At 36.7% G+C, this 15,573-nt stretch overlaps 1 protein-coding gene across 7 annotated transcripts in view; it reads left to right on the plus strand.

Moving 5' to 3' along the window:
• The window catches only part of LOC110440519 (pleckstrin homology domain-containing family G member 5-like), a 172,046-nt gene extending 158,369 nt beyond the window's left edge, over window positions 1-13,677 (plus strand). For all 7 annotated transcript variants that reach the window (XM_021483649.1, XM_021483648.1, XM_021483650.1 and 4 more), the window contains 8 exons: window positions 838-948; window positions 1,888-2,037; window positions 2,325-2,462; window positions 3,089-3,208; window positions 3,774-3,906; window positions 6,495-6,607; window positions 6,920-7,884; window positions 8,723-13,677. In XM_021483649.1, the coding sequence (XP_021339324.1) occupies window positions 838-948; window positions 1,888-2,037; window positions 2,325-2,462; window positions 3,089-3,208; window positions 3,774-3,906; window positions 6,495-6,607; window positions 6,920-7,884; window positions 8,723-8,732 (1,740 nt within the window). In that variant the 3' untranslated portion in view covers window positions 8,733-13,677. The remainder of the gene's footprint in view (window positions 1-837; window positions 949-1,887; window positions 2,038-2,324; window positions 2,463-3,088; window positions 3,209-3,773; window positions 3,907-6,494; window positions 6,608-6,919; window positions 7,885-8,722) is intronic.
• Window positions 13,678-15,573: the final 1,896 nt, after the last annotated feature.

Raw genomic sequence — 15,573 nt, forward strand, 5'->3', positions numbered from 1 at the left:
TAAGGGGATGTTACTGTATATAGGGAAAACCACAGTGCAGGGGGACAGGGATCCTAAGGAAGATAAGGGGAGGTTACTGTATATAGGAAAAACCACAGTGTAGGGGGACAGGGATCCTAAGGAAGTTAAGGGGAGGTTACTGTATATAGGAAAAAATACAGTGCAGGGGGACAGGGATACTAAGGAAGTTAAAGGGAGGTTACTGTATATAGGAAAAAACACAGAGCAGGGGGACAGGGATCCTAAGGAAGTTAAGGGGAGGTTACTGTATATAGGAAAAAAACACAGTGTAGGGGGACAGGGATCCTAAGGAAGTTGAGGGGGGTTACTGTATATAGGAAAAAACACAGAGCAGGGGGACAGCGATCCTAAGGAAGTTAAGGGGGGTTACTGTATATAGGAAAATACACCGTGTAGGGGACAGGGATCCTAAGAAACCACCTGTGTATATTTACCACCTGTACTTTATAACTACAATTATGCTTATAAACATTACAGTACGCTCAAAACTCATGCCCAAAAAATTATTTTTTAAGGATGGATAACTATCAGTACTGTGTAGTCATTAAAAGAAATATTTAAAATTCTTAGAGAATAGTGAAAATTATTTATGCTTAGTAATTTAAATGAGTAATTTCACAAATTCTCGCTGAAAAGCAACTGATTTTTGTGTGAACTGTTAGAAATCTGTTTCTAAATTAAATTATTCACCCCGGAAGACACATTTGAACTCCTCTAATTCAAAGGTTGGAATAGTTCATTATGAAATTTCTGGGATGAATGAGTTAAAGAATTAGTCTTTTTACAAAGTAGTAAATTTACATTTTTCCATTTCAGTTCCCTGATCTGTTGAGTCCCTACACGAAATATTTCTCCGAGCAGAAGGCTTGTGCCGACTACATGAAGAATCGATATAGTGAAAACGAGTTATTTAAAACTTTTGTGGTGGTACGTATTGAAAGTAATGCATAAGAAATAACAACAAAAGTTTGATGTTCAACACATCTTTTCATAAATGTTTTTTTGGAGATCTTCATCCTCGATACTCCAGGGGTTACACTCACTTTCGCTCTCTGCACCCCTGTAAGATGTCATAGCGAAATTTAAGGCTCAGTGTGCACCACCTTGTGGCTGAGATGAGAAGACTAGTTTGATCCTTTGATGTTCATCAAAAGAATCTGTTGGTCAGGTAACAGTGAAATTGACTGGCTTTGAAGTTTGGCGTTGCTCCTCTGTAATCTTCAAAGGACAGGTATTAGCCTAGAGATTGTTTTTTAACCTCAGTGACCAATTAAACAGCTAGCCACATGCTTTCGATTTCGCTAAGTCATATTCCAGGAGTGCAGAGAGTGAAAGTGAGCATAACCCCTGGAGTATCGAGAATGGTAGATATTCAGCCGACCTTGTAATCATTGTTTATAAAACTTGAATGGAATAAAATTATCTAGAATGTTTCTGTGAAATATAACACGAGTTATCATGCATTCTTGAACTAGGAAAGAAGGGAAGATTGTTTGATATAGTGATTGTGGGAAATAGTGTCATACAAATGTACAAGATTTCAGATGTTCAGATATGGCCCAGGTATTTGAAACAATCTCATGTCTAAATTTGCATTAAGTTTTGACCTAGCCAATCACAAATAATGTCATGAAATGTGACGTCATACATGATTGGCTATGCAAAAACTTCAGTCTAAGATTGTTTCATGATCCAGGGGCCAGCTCTTCAATATTGTACGAATAAGGGAAATATATCCAGAGAAACTTTAATATACGAGGGAAACAGGATGTTTTATTTCCCTGTCATGTGATCATGCAATATAGCCCAATCGGACACACTGTTATATAGATAAAGTATAATGATAATGTTGGATTTCTTCCACAGTGGGCCGAGACACAGAAACAGTGCAATCGTCTGAAGTTGACCGACTTGCTGGTCAAGCCAATGCAGAGACTGACCAAATACTCCCTGCTGCTTCAGGCTATATTACGTAAAACGGATGATGAGAAACAGCGAAAGGATGTCCTGGAAATGGTGGGTCAAAATCTGTACTGTCAATACCTGACAGTCGATGCCAATCTTTCAGATCCAAACGGAACTTATTTCACCTCAGACGAAAAAAAGTCCAGAAAATATTTGTTTGGAGCTGTTGTATAGTGACCCTTCAGTTTTCATTATCACGTTAGAGGTCGAAAGTTTGACTGGGTGAAAATGTTCCCCGTATACCGTATATCAATTAATTGTGATATGAAAAAATGGTAACGTTTTTGTCGTAATGAATCTGGAATAGTTTCTGACGGAGTTGCTTCCCTTTATTTCAGATTGCCAGTGTGGATCGATTTGTCTTCCAAGTTAACGCATCACTAAGACAACGACACGAACAGGAACGCCTCGCCACCATAATGACGAAAATAGAATCATACGAGGCTGTGGAGGCACCTAACGATGAAAGCTTAAAGGTATGGAAAATCAATTATTTTTGATACGCCCAGAGGGTACATTATAAATTTAAAAAAGAGGTAAAATAGGTCCTATATAGTACAAATACATGTATTCCCCATCCCCAATTCAACCATTTTGAACAGCATACCAGGAAAATTTTTGTGGCATTTTAATTTTTGCCTTTTTTTGCCCTCTGCAATGAGGGCGAATTTATCATGACAGCAAATATTGGAACACAGCATACCCTCTACAGTAATTACATGAAAAGGGCAAACATGGATTTTACCGGTGACAGGCAAATATTGAAATGGGCGAAAGTTTCCTGGAAAGTCCTCAGGGCCTGTCTCTGGGTAGAATTCTCATTCGTCAAGTCTTTTTCACAAAAGGGGTGTGATTGACATCACACATAGACTTATTAACTTTTTAGAGGGGAAAAGGGGACTTTTAAAGTGATGGTACTATTCTTGACGTGTTAAATGAAGCAATGAAGTTGCTTTATATTGTTTACAGTAATTTGACATTGTACACTGCAGTTATTCATCAAAAAAGAAATGACTATAGATCACGTATTAAATTGATATTTCCTTCTGTTGATATATCGTTTGAGAATTTGTTGTATAATTCGTTAATGTTTGTTTTACAGTATCTACAGGAATATAACAACAACTTTGACCTGCGGGCCCCCATGCCGGGTTGTGCCGGAGGTCAGACTCGCTCACTCATTATGCAGTCAGTGCTCCGCCTCAAAGACTCTCAGTCACGGGTGAGTGACCATTCATTACACAGTGAAAATATGCTGATAGACATAACCAGTACATTTCCTGATTCATACATGTTGCTACCATTCGTTTATCGTGATCCAAACGGGTAGAACCGGTTGGACCAGAGTTGTTCGTTTAGGAAATAAGGTTGGATCTTAGTAATCTGTTGCTGCTTTCAGGCATGCCTGGACGCAAAGCCTTGCAAGGCCTGCATAAACATTTGCAGGTCAGCCAGGATTTATACCTGAAATATATTACATTAAAAAACGGACAAACCGGTTGAACCAGATAGGCAAAATAGGCCTTTGTCCTCTGTTGGTGAATCTGCATACACTTTCTTTTCTGTTTGTGCTATTTATTTTGAAGACTTTTGAGCAGAGAAAAGTCTGTGAGTCGTACTACCATGTCAAATTGTCACTATCTTGACCATTCCTTTGTTACTCATATTGTAAAATCTACAATACAGCTTGTATGTAACTCGTCATGTTGTTAATTTATTTAAATATATTTTTTTATATTTTAAGCAAACTTGACCATTTCAATTTAATGATGACCGTTCTATTTTAGTTGGACGTTGAGTGTCTCTTGTTCACTGACCTCTTCCTTATATGCAAACCCAGTAAAAGGATGGAGAAGTACAAAATTATCAAGGCCCCTATGAGAGTCGACCGGATAATCACACAGGAACTTAAGGACAAGGGTAGGTAACTCCTCTCACCACACGGGCCATTTTCACAATACAGGTGTTGTTTTTTATAATTCTTATTCACAACTAGGAAAGTTCACAGAATATCTTGATCAAAACCAGTCTTTGTTTTGTTTTTGGTATTAATTAAAAAATAAATTGATGATGTGATTAATTAATTTATACATTCATGGGCAAGACCTCATTTTATGTTCTTTTACAAATGTTTGTCAGACTATTTCATTTAAGTTTATCAACTCACAACCTGACATCTGGAACACTCACTTAGTGTTCTCCAAAAATTCTCAAATGAAGTGTGTTCTTACCCCCCAAACGGTTAATTGTACTCCTATTTTTCAAGAACTGTCTTATATAACTAAGTAATTTGTGGTACAGAGTTTTGTATATCCAGTGTGCTAGTACTTGTTCTTGCAACAAATATATCTGTACTAGGATTCTATGGGTATAACCATCAGATACTGTTCCCACAAAAATAACTTTGAATTTCTGCGGACAGGAATTAAAAAAAAAGCATTGTTTAAATATTTTAACATGATTTTAACCCTTTCACCTCTATGTAACTTTAGTAGACTCTACCATGCATTAATATGGATGAGTCCATTATGGTCTACAGTGGTGAAAGTGTTAAGCTGTTTAGAATGATAATCAAACAATTTAGTGCATAATTTTATTCAGTGGCTGTGTAATCAATTTATGTTACCGTCCTGACTTACAGAAACTTGTTGAAATGTGTCATTGGCAACCGTTCTGTTAACCAGCATTCACTTGAATCGTTATTGTTTTGTAACAGGTTTATATGTCTGTCTGTTTAATGCCAAGGTGAATATGTTCGGTATTGAGTTCAGGGCTCATATTCATGAAACCGTTCCCATACTCAAACTCAGATTCTGTGCCCAAGCTCAATTTCTTGTACCGATGAGAAACATATTTAAATATAATATTTAGTCTATGATTTGGACGAATTCTGGAGAGACTTCAAACTGAATACTGTTTAAAATGTTACACATAACATTTTTAGGTCACCTGAGCTTTGCTCAAGTGACCTATTCCAATCGCTTTTCGTCCGTCGTCGTCTGTCGTGCGTCGTGCGTCGTGCGTAAACTTTTACATTTTCAACTTCTTCTCAAGAACCAGTGAATGGATTTTTTTCAAACTTGGTCAGAATCATCCTTGGTAGATGAGGCTTCAAAATTGTAAAATTGGGATTCCTACCCCAACCCCTGGGGCCAGGGCGGGGCCCCAAAGGGAAAATTATCCAATATTTCAAAAATCTTCTTCTCCAGACTCAGAGGTACTACAGTGATTTTCTCTACGTGGAAAGAAAGATCATCAGGGGCTTTACTTAAATTGTAAATTTCAGGACCCCCGAGCTATCCGTTCTCCCTTGGGGAGGGGGTAAAGTTTACTATAGTTTATATAGGGAAATAACACTTTTGGGTATATTTTGACAACTTTCTGTAGGAAATTATTTTTACTTGGTGAGAATTATCCTTGGAGGTAGATGGTTTCAAATTGTAAAATTGAGATTCCTACCCCGACCCCTGGGGCCAGGGCGGGGCCCCAAAGGGAAAATTAATCAATATTTCAAAAATCTTCTTCTCCAGACTCAGAGGTACTACAGTGATTTTCTCTACGTGGAAAGAAAGATCATCAGGGGCTTTACTTAAATTGTAAATTTCAGGACCCCCGAGCTATCCGTTCTCCCTTGGGGAGGGGGTAAAGTTTACTATAGTTTATATAGGGAAATAACACTTTTGGGTATATTTTGACAACTTTCTGTAGGAAATTATTTTTACTTGGTGAGAATTATCCTTGGAGGTAGATGGTTTCAAATTGTAAAATTGAGATTCCTACCCCGACCCCTGGGGCCAGGGCGGGGCCCCAAAGGGAAAATTAATCAATATTTCAAAAATCTTCTTCTCCAGACTCAGAGGTACTACAGTGATTTTCTTTACGTGGAAAGAAAGATCATCAGGGGCTTTATTTAAATTGAAAATATCAGGACCCCGAGCTATCCGTTCTCCCTTGGGGAGGGGTTAACGTTTAATATAGTTTATATAGGGAAATAACACTTTTCGGTATATATTTTATCCATTTTCAGCAGAAAATTGCTCAAACTTAGTCAGAATCATCTTGGGTAAATGAGAGTTTTACTTTGTAAAATTAGGATTCCTGCCCCATCCCCAGGGGCTAGGGCGGGGCCCCAAAGGGAACATTTACCAATATTTTCAAATTCTTATCCATTGATGACATGACAAGTATTGTATTTCACTTAGTTTACATGCTGATTTCCACATCACATCTTAACAATAAAATAAAGCTACCAGTATCTATGATATAACTCAGGTGACCGCTAAGGCCCTTGGGCCTCTTGTTATTATTTTACATGATTTATGTGAGTTACAAGAAAGTCAAGTTGAGCAGAAAATCTGTGTTTGAGCATGAGAACGGTTTCATGAATACAGGCCCTGAATCTGTACATGTCGTGAGTTTCCCCAATGTTTAACTTAATGTGTTGTATTTTACACATTCAGAGTTTTCTCATGGTTTTAACTTTATCTGTTGTTTTTTGTACACAAAAGGGAGTTTTCTGATGATTTACCTGAACGAGTACCACGTACCTGTGTCAGCATTTACATTCCACGGCGATCAAGCTGCTGTCAGAGTGTGGCTGGAACATATACGAAAAGCCCAGGTCAGGGGAGACAACCCTACTTTTTCTTAATCTTAACCTCCATTGATATGTGTTGTGAACTGTACTATCAACTGAAATAAATCTGTTAATGTGAAAAATAGTTTTTGATTTGTATAAATGTACCGGTACTTATAATTTTATCAGTAAAATTATTTTTGAAGTAGAAATTTTAAGGGATTTTGACGAATTTCCCTCGGCTCATTTCAAAACATATATTTATAAACTTATCACATCTAGATTATGTGACATCATTTCAAACTTTCAAATTGATTACTTGAATAAGAAATAATTACCTGTATTTTGTGTTCACAGGCACTATATCGTGAAATTCGTAACCCGACACAGGGTTCCAATAGTTACTCTTACCTGTCTGGGGAACTGGTGGAGGAGCAAGTGATCAATGTAACGCCCATCTCACCCCTCCCCTTGGACCAACCTGATGTCGTCATGTCGCGCTCGGCTGGCAATGATCCTGCAGGTCAACACTTCCTGTTTCCTAACAATGCCGCTGGTCAATCTAGCCCTGGGCGCATATCACCTATGAGCAACGAACCGCAATCTCCCACACCTTATGTCAGTCATCCACGCCCCGCAAAGTCTCACAGTTACCATGGTGATGAACAGCATCACAAACATGTGCAATCCTCAAACTCTGTGCCAAGTTTCGTTGACAGTATACCTGACGATGACCGATTACATATTCCGCACTCGACAGGGTCATCTGCCAATAGCGATTCTTCCCTACCAGATATTGTCGACGAGAATCAAAAGGTGAAACTTAGTCAACGAAGGTCATCACGCAATGGAAGTCGCTACATCACTGCAGATCATATACAGGACTTGAATAAAGACGATAAAGATACCAGCATTCATAAACGTCTCTCATGGAACTACGGTACTTCAGACAATGATGAGAGACAAGGTGTTCTGAAAACCAAAACTCAAAGTTCGGACTCTCTCAGGAGTATACATAGCTCTAGTGGTGTAAGTTCGACAGGATCTCTACACCTCAGTCCGGAGGAGATGGAGTATAGTTCCAATAACCACGGTGATATTTGTACAATTCATGAGTGTAGGCATGACGATTGTGATGTTAATGAATTGCACCGGAATTCTGAGCAAAACGACATATCCACGTTGTTTCAGGCCATGTCGACGAGCGAAATCAATCAGGGTATTGTGTCTGTAGACCTGCCTTCTTTCGAGAAAAAACTCACGCATGCGCAACTGATGAAAATGAAGAAACAACTCCTTCTTTCTTCCAATGTAGAGGCCAGGTAAGTTGTACAAAAACAGTATGTCGTCAAACTAACACAGGTCTTTGTCTTCTACAGTTTTGTGGTGGCAAACACCTGCAGTCTTTTGTCTATAACAGTTGATTAAGGTCAAACTTCCACACTTTTGTATCCCAAACAGTGTCATGTAGTCAGACTTTCTGCGCTCTCGTGTCTCAAACAATATTTTTGGGTCAAACTTTGGCACTTTTGTCTTAAACAATTTCATAGGATCAAACTTCCACACTTTGTGTATCTAGTAGTTTATTCAGGTTTGATTAGTAGCGGTATCAAATAAAGTAAAACACTAATGGTCAGATGATGCAGCGGGTTACACACATGTCTTTTACTAAGGGGGCCTGGCGTTGATTCCCTGATTGGATGTGAAAAAGTATGGGGTCACCTGCCCGGCCTCGTGTTTATTTTTAAGTCCTTACACTTAAATCTTCATCTCTTGTCAAGAGCCTGTGATCTCTGTTAGAGTCAAGGGTATATGTGCTACCTTACACAAAATACCTGTGATTTGTGTTAGAGTTAAGGTTATGTACTACCTCACACATTCCATTGATTTTTGTTAGAGTCAAGGGTAAATGCTAGCTACCTTACACATTATACCTGTGATTTTTGTCAGAGTTAAGGGTAATTGCTAGCTACCTTACACATTATACCTGTGATTTTGCTGCACTTGTCATCTCAATGGACTTGTATTCACTAGGATATTATCAATAAATTATCAAATTCTCATTTTGAAACTCTTATGGAAATACAATAGGTCGCACTAATTAAGTCAGCTGTTTATCTCTAAACGATGTCTAATACTTTGTACCGTTTTCTATTTCAGTGAAGTATGATTGCAATATGGAGAACCTGTCAACGCCGTCTGTGATTAATTCCTCAATTCCTGTGCTTTCCTTTTTGGTTTGGTGAACGAGTGCTTTACACATTGTGATGTACCAAAGGTTGTGAATGGCTGCATTATTATTCTTGGTAATGAAACAAAGGGTGTGATTGGTCAAAATGTTTGAGAACACAATCACATGTCAAACTGACATAAGGAAGAGTATGATCGGCTGAAGAGTTGAGCCGTATTAATTCAGCCCGTGTCGTTCACAGCTTAAAGTGGCTGGATTACACTTTGTGATACGAAAAACGGAAATCCGTCCCCAAATATCTGGCAGGATCCTGGGACAACCGGACAGGAAGTGTATGGATTAGGGAGGTCCGAATTACTGGCATGTGATTATATAATGTACCAAAGGATCTGATTGGCTGTATGCTTTACCCTAAGGAGATAGGGTGTTGAATGTGATTTCCTATACATGACAATTATGTAAACCCAAATGTGATTGGATGTCTTGTGTACAGCAAGATGTTATGTGACTTGTGATTGGTTGATGAGATGTTAGTGATGTTTGGAAGGTTCTGAAGACTGTGTGGAAGTAAAAAAAGTCGACATTCCATTTGTGGGGATCAGGTGTCCAGAGTATATGTTGATATCAGGCCCGTGGATAAAAGGCTGTAAAGATCTGAAAGTGAACTATAAAGTCAAATTCCATATGGTGAACACCTGGCTATCATGTTGTTTACCTGTGTCACACCCGAGTTAACCTGTATCACATGCAATTTGCAATATGACACCTGTGTTTGTACCTATTGTGGCTTAACTATCATAAAGTCACATCCTCTGTTGGCCTATATCAAGTGCTGAATCAAGGGTCTATACTCAATTTTTTGTACCAATATATGTTAATAAAGGTACAATTTCCCACATTTCTGTTAAATCCGGCAATGTATGGAGGCTATGCTGATATTATGAATCTTCTGGTGGCTACCCGGATCGTTCCATAAATTAAGGGGACATAACTCAAATAGTTTCTGATGGTTCTTCTGATCTGGATGCTACTTTGACGTTTCCATTAATCAAGGAAGATTTTTATCAGAGGACATAACTCTGATATTTCCCTGTTATTCAGAGGGGAAATAACTCTGTGATGTTTATAAAACCAGATGGTTTACCTTTGTTATTCTCATATCAATATACGCGAGTCTTTCACGCACGCCCCCAGATGGTACGTAATGTCCATGACTCGATCACATGGTGACGTAGATTGTTCACTCTTGTTGGGCTGAAAATACCTCCGTACCTCATATGTCTCACCACTGTTATCTACTCTGTGATTGGTTGGTTATATTTATCCATTATCTTATAGGTGTAAATTTTGTACTTTCTCTAAACAAATTAATAACTTACCCGAGTACCCGGATGTAACATTGTTAGTTATGTAAAATGTATATGCAGATCTACTTATTATAACGTAAGCACTTTGTAGATCTGTAATTATATACACTGGTACCACGATGTGGATCTATACGTCTCAGTAGTTAAACAATACATAATAATTAAGGATGTGTGCTATACTTAAGATTAAGGGTGTATGCTACCTAATACATATTTTACCTGTGATGAGTTCATCTTATCTCCCTTTGAAAAACCAATAGATCCTCAGAATTATTTCCCTGTTATCAGTGAACAGTTACATGCATTTATGTGTACATTTAAGAAACAGTAAAACGTAAAACTCTTTATTTCATCTGGTCGGACTTTCATGATATTTTCAGTGGAACTAATTCAGGGAAGTTCAATTTATTTATTTTCCAATTACCGGTACACTGTCAATAGTCATAAATAACTGTCATAAGTATGTGAAACAAATTTGTTAATCTCTTTTTCAAACTCTTAATCAATGAATGTAACAAAAATTAAACCACAGTTTTTCATAAGAAAATATATTACCACTTTCTAAATGGAGAGCTCTTTTGTAAAGAAGTTACATATTGTCATCACTGTCAGGTGGTATACATCCTTAAACTTGCCAATACAATGTGTAACATATTAGGTCTAACCTGACTGCAGATTTTTGAAAAAAATGAATTCAGATTGTCATTTAAGGATTCTTACATATGAACTGGTCACACACAGCATTTGCATTCATTTCACTCCAGAATAAAATGTTTACGATCGATTCAAATTATTTCAATCTGAAGTTATTGGAAAAAAAAAATTATGACAAGGATTCACTGAATTTAATGAACTTTTTACATGTCTCCCAGAATGTATGAGTACTGGTAACTGAATTATATCACTCCAGTATAAGATATTGAAGTTTCTGTTTGAACTTAATGGCAAAATCACAACCAAGAGATGCTTAACATATTAAACTGTTTACATGTCTCTGAATTTCTCGGTAACGGAATCTCTTGGAAGTGACCTGGTGTGCGTAATCTGTCTCAGTGTTGGAGTTGACCACCATTCTTACCACCACGATGTTGTCTGGGAGCCCATTATAACATACGGTACATTGCATGGTAATTGTCTCCGATATCGTAGATTTAAACTCATAATTAAAAGATTTCACAATGCTTTTTCTCTGAATTGTGTATGACAGGAAATGAACGGTGAATTTATATTAACCAGTAGTGTATTTGGGTTAGAAGCATGGAATTCTGAGTCGCTGGTACCGTGAGTGATTATAAATATTCAACTAAGTCGAATTTTGCATAAAATCACTAATCCAAAATCTGATTGTATCAACGAAATGGTCTGTATCAGACGGATAGTGATGTCAGATTGTCATAGAAAGTGTAGATCAACTCATGCAGTACCATAAAACCTTGTTATACTGCCACTATTTGCCTAGAGAAATATGGCATTATTTTTGGCAATGAATTAAGGCAAAGTTATAAAGGCATTCTTAGAGAGGAAAAAAAGAGAAAAAATGGCATTATAAAGAGTTTGATGATAACCTTATAAAGGCATTCTTAGGGGAAAAGAAAAATGGCACTATGAAGGTGTTTCGCAATATTTTGAAACTTAGAAAGGCATTCTGAAGAAAAACGAGACAGAAAAATGGCACTTTAAAGGGGTTTGGCGATAATTGAGGGAAATGAATAAAGAAAATCTTCAGAAATAAAAGAGTGGAAAAATGGATCCTGAAATATCTTGGCAGTAACAAGCAAGGTCACAAATGGAACAACGGGCATTATAACAAGGTTTTACTGTATTTTCTGAAATGGAATATCTGTTAGACACCTGAAAGTAGAATTTTGTAAACCGAGGATACAGATTTTAACTGAATATCAGTAAGGTATTAAAACCTTGCGCAAAGTATATGTTACATTACAGTAGTGTTAATATAAAACACAAGTGCTTTCAGGATTTGTATAGATCTGACGAATTTGTAGCGTATCGTCTTCCTCGTCGTACATAACGCAGGAACAAAGATCTGATTTATATAAGATGGTGTATGATCTGATGTTTTATTCCAATCAAACAGATTTGGTGAAGTTAGGAGGCGGACAACAAAGAGCCGATTGCAGACCAGAAATTGTATCTGTGATATCAACTCATGTTATATCGATATTAACTTCAGGGCAATGAATATATCAATTGATATAGATACAGGCCACAGTTCTGTTTTTAGATTGATTAACCAACCCTGCCAGGGGTTTTAACAAAAACGAATGGAAGTTTGTATTTTCAAGATCTGCATGTTTTTTTCTCTCACAAAATGTTTTGTTTGCAGAACTCCCTCATTTGTCTTCATTAAAATTGTTGTTTTTACCTCCTGTTAATTGTCTTAAAAATTCTTTAATAACTGAACCAGAAAATTCAAATAGAAAGGTATTTTTCCTCCCTCCAACTTTTTTCCACCTTTTCTTCCTATACATCTAGTATCCCTCTATTAGAAAAAATATTTAAAAGTGGGCCTTATTTTCTAATTACACATATCAACTTGTTGTATGCAAATTATAATTTTAAAATTTGTTAAACTGTCAAATGTGAACATTTGTTATTTCTGCATGTGGATCAGATCAAGCCATGCAACAACTACCTATTTATGAAGAAACTAAATGCAATTTTAAATTTCCATCAAGATCTGGATTGCTCTTTTGCGTATGTCTACCTTTTTCACTTAGCAAAATGCTGGGACTATGCAAATGGTCAAAATAATATCTTGATTTGGTTTAAATATTTTTCAATTTATTTTTGGATAAAAATATAATTTCAAAAGATTTATCATCACAATTATTTATATATATATTACCACAGAATTAGATTATCGAAGTCCCTGATATTACCAATACTTCTAATTATTTGTTTCAATATTACCAAATGAAAATGCCTCTTCACCTCAATAACTTGCTAAAAAGATTGTTTTTTTCAAATGCCTCTTTGTTCACTAAATGCGAATCTCGCATTCTAATCTGGTAAGGTAATTGCATTCCTGGGTTCGGTCACACATGCAGACAGAATTTAGACTTTTCCTGGGTATATCTTGGAACCTTGTTAATCTGGACACTGTTAATCTTGAAAATTCACCTTCCGGTCTTCAAGGATTCAACAATGTTTGTTTCATTATTCGGAATTTTTATATTCTGATAAAAAAAGTGTTCAGACTAGCAGTTTCCACTGTATACAGGGAGGACTTCACCCTTTCACCCCTATGTAACTTTAGTAGACTTGACCATGCATTGATATGGATGAGTCCATTATTGCGTACAGTGGTGAAAGACGGCGAATCTTTACACCACATTTATAGTCTCACACCTTAACCCTACTCGCGTGTTTCATACGTTTATATGATACCTTTATTTTTCTATAAGTCATTTGTATATATATAATATATATTGTGATTATAAATATTATGATAACTTACTGCATTAATTATGATATTATATATTGTCAGATTGTTCATTGAAAATATTGCAAAATTAAACACCAGGTGTATTATGATATCCTGAATATGACGTCTCTGTGTTTTCTCTTAATATCAACCACATATTACACCGAATCCTAGACGTCCAAGTTTCCATACAAAAAACTTGCATGTTTTTTTTCACATTTTTTTAAAGACGTTTTTTTTTTATAGAATTCTCAAAGACAAAACTAGCAACACATATAACACAGAAAGCAAAATGCTTACCTGGTTGAAACATAAGTCCAATGGCGAAAGTCTTTTTTAAAATATTCAAATGACTTTTGAAAAGTATAAACGAAACATCTTGTACTGGAAGTCTGGGTACAGAAATTACCAAATACTGAAACCGAAGTACCCCTATTACACCTGACAGGCCATACCTAATTACCGCACGGGAGTTGAGAAAGATGTTGGCTGGTTGCAAAGGCCTTATAACCACAGATAATAAATTGTGAACCGCTTTGAGACGACTTACGAAATAGGTTGTGATAAAGCGGTATATAAGAACCTCGAATTATTATTGTTATTATTGAATTAAATAAACAAAACTTATTATAAGTAACTGGCCAAAGCTAAGGTAGCGTGAAGCGATGTAGGTATACGTACGAACTACATGTAGGTTGAGATAAAGCTGTATATAAGAACCTTGAATTATTTAAGCACACATACAAGCTGAACTACATGTAGGTTGTGATAAAGCTGTATATAAGAACCTTGAATTATTTAAGCACTGTGTGCACATACAAGCTGAATGTTTCAAGCACACAGCAGCATTTTTTGAAATCACAATGAGAATACTTTAAACAAGGAAAATTTGCCTTTCTCTCCCTCCCCGATAGGGGCGAATTTAAAATGACAGGTAATATAAGTACGAAATATACAATATATAGCTATTAAATATATGGGCAAAATTTACACAGGGAGAATATGGATTTTAACGATAAAGGGCAAATATTTGAGCAAGAGTTTCCTGGTATACCCCACCATTGGGTGTTCTGGTAGCACAGTGGATAGCACACTTGTCTTTCACCAAGGCGGCCTGGGTTCAATTCCCCTATCGCATGTGAAAAGGTATGATCTCACCTGCCCAACCACGTAGGTTTTCTCCGGGTACTCCGATTTCCTTTCACATAAGACCCCCAGCGCACTAACCTCCGGGCCAACAAGAGTGATTAATATAAGTTGAAATTACTTGTTTCATAGTGTAAAATGAATTTTATTTTCATAGTTGGAGGGTCATTTGTCTGACTTCAAAAACACTGACATAGTAGAGTATGGCTTCGAAAAATTCTGAAATTCTGAAAAAATACCAAAGTGAGGAATGCTAAATCCATTACATATTTCACATTTGAATTTTCGCAGAAAATTAGACACACTGGAGTAAAACTGGACCCATTACATATTTCACAGATGAATTTATGTTGAAAATTATAAAGACAGAAATGAGAAATGCTTAATCCACCCAGAGACGTATAATGTATTATACGTCTCTAATCCACCACCTACCCAGTATTTCCGAGATTAATGCCTCCAAAAAGTTAGAGACTGCAATGACAAAATACTGGATTCAACACATATCCCATGAAAACCAAAGACTGCAATGAGGAATGCCCGATACGCCACATACTTCAGCGATTCCTGGATGTTCAAAGTTTCAGAAGTCATGCCAGGATTAAAGTTTATGTATCAATCCCAAGGGAAAGTCATGACTTATGCATCACTTTGACACAACTAAATCATTCGTCAAATGTTTCTGTGATTCAAATTTGAGAGCCCTATGGATAGTTTTCCGCAAAAAGGCAACAGAAACATAAAGGAAGGGAGATAACTCACTTTCGTTATATGAATTGTAAGCCATATTTTACATATATATATATATATATAATTCAACCATTGCCAATAGGTTGTAGTGATTTGGTTTGTTTGTGAATTA

This window comes from Mizuhopecten yessoensis, unplaced genomic scaffold (assembly GCF_002113885.1).
Source record: "Mizuhopecten yessoensis strain PY_sf001 unplaced genomic scaffold, ASM211388v2 scaffold11183, whole genome shotgun sequence".
Classification (NCBI taxonomy): domain Eukaryota; kingdom Metazoa; phylum Mollusca; class Bivalvia; order Pectinida; family Pectinidae; genus Mizuhopecten; species Mizuhopecten yessoensis.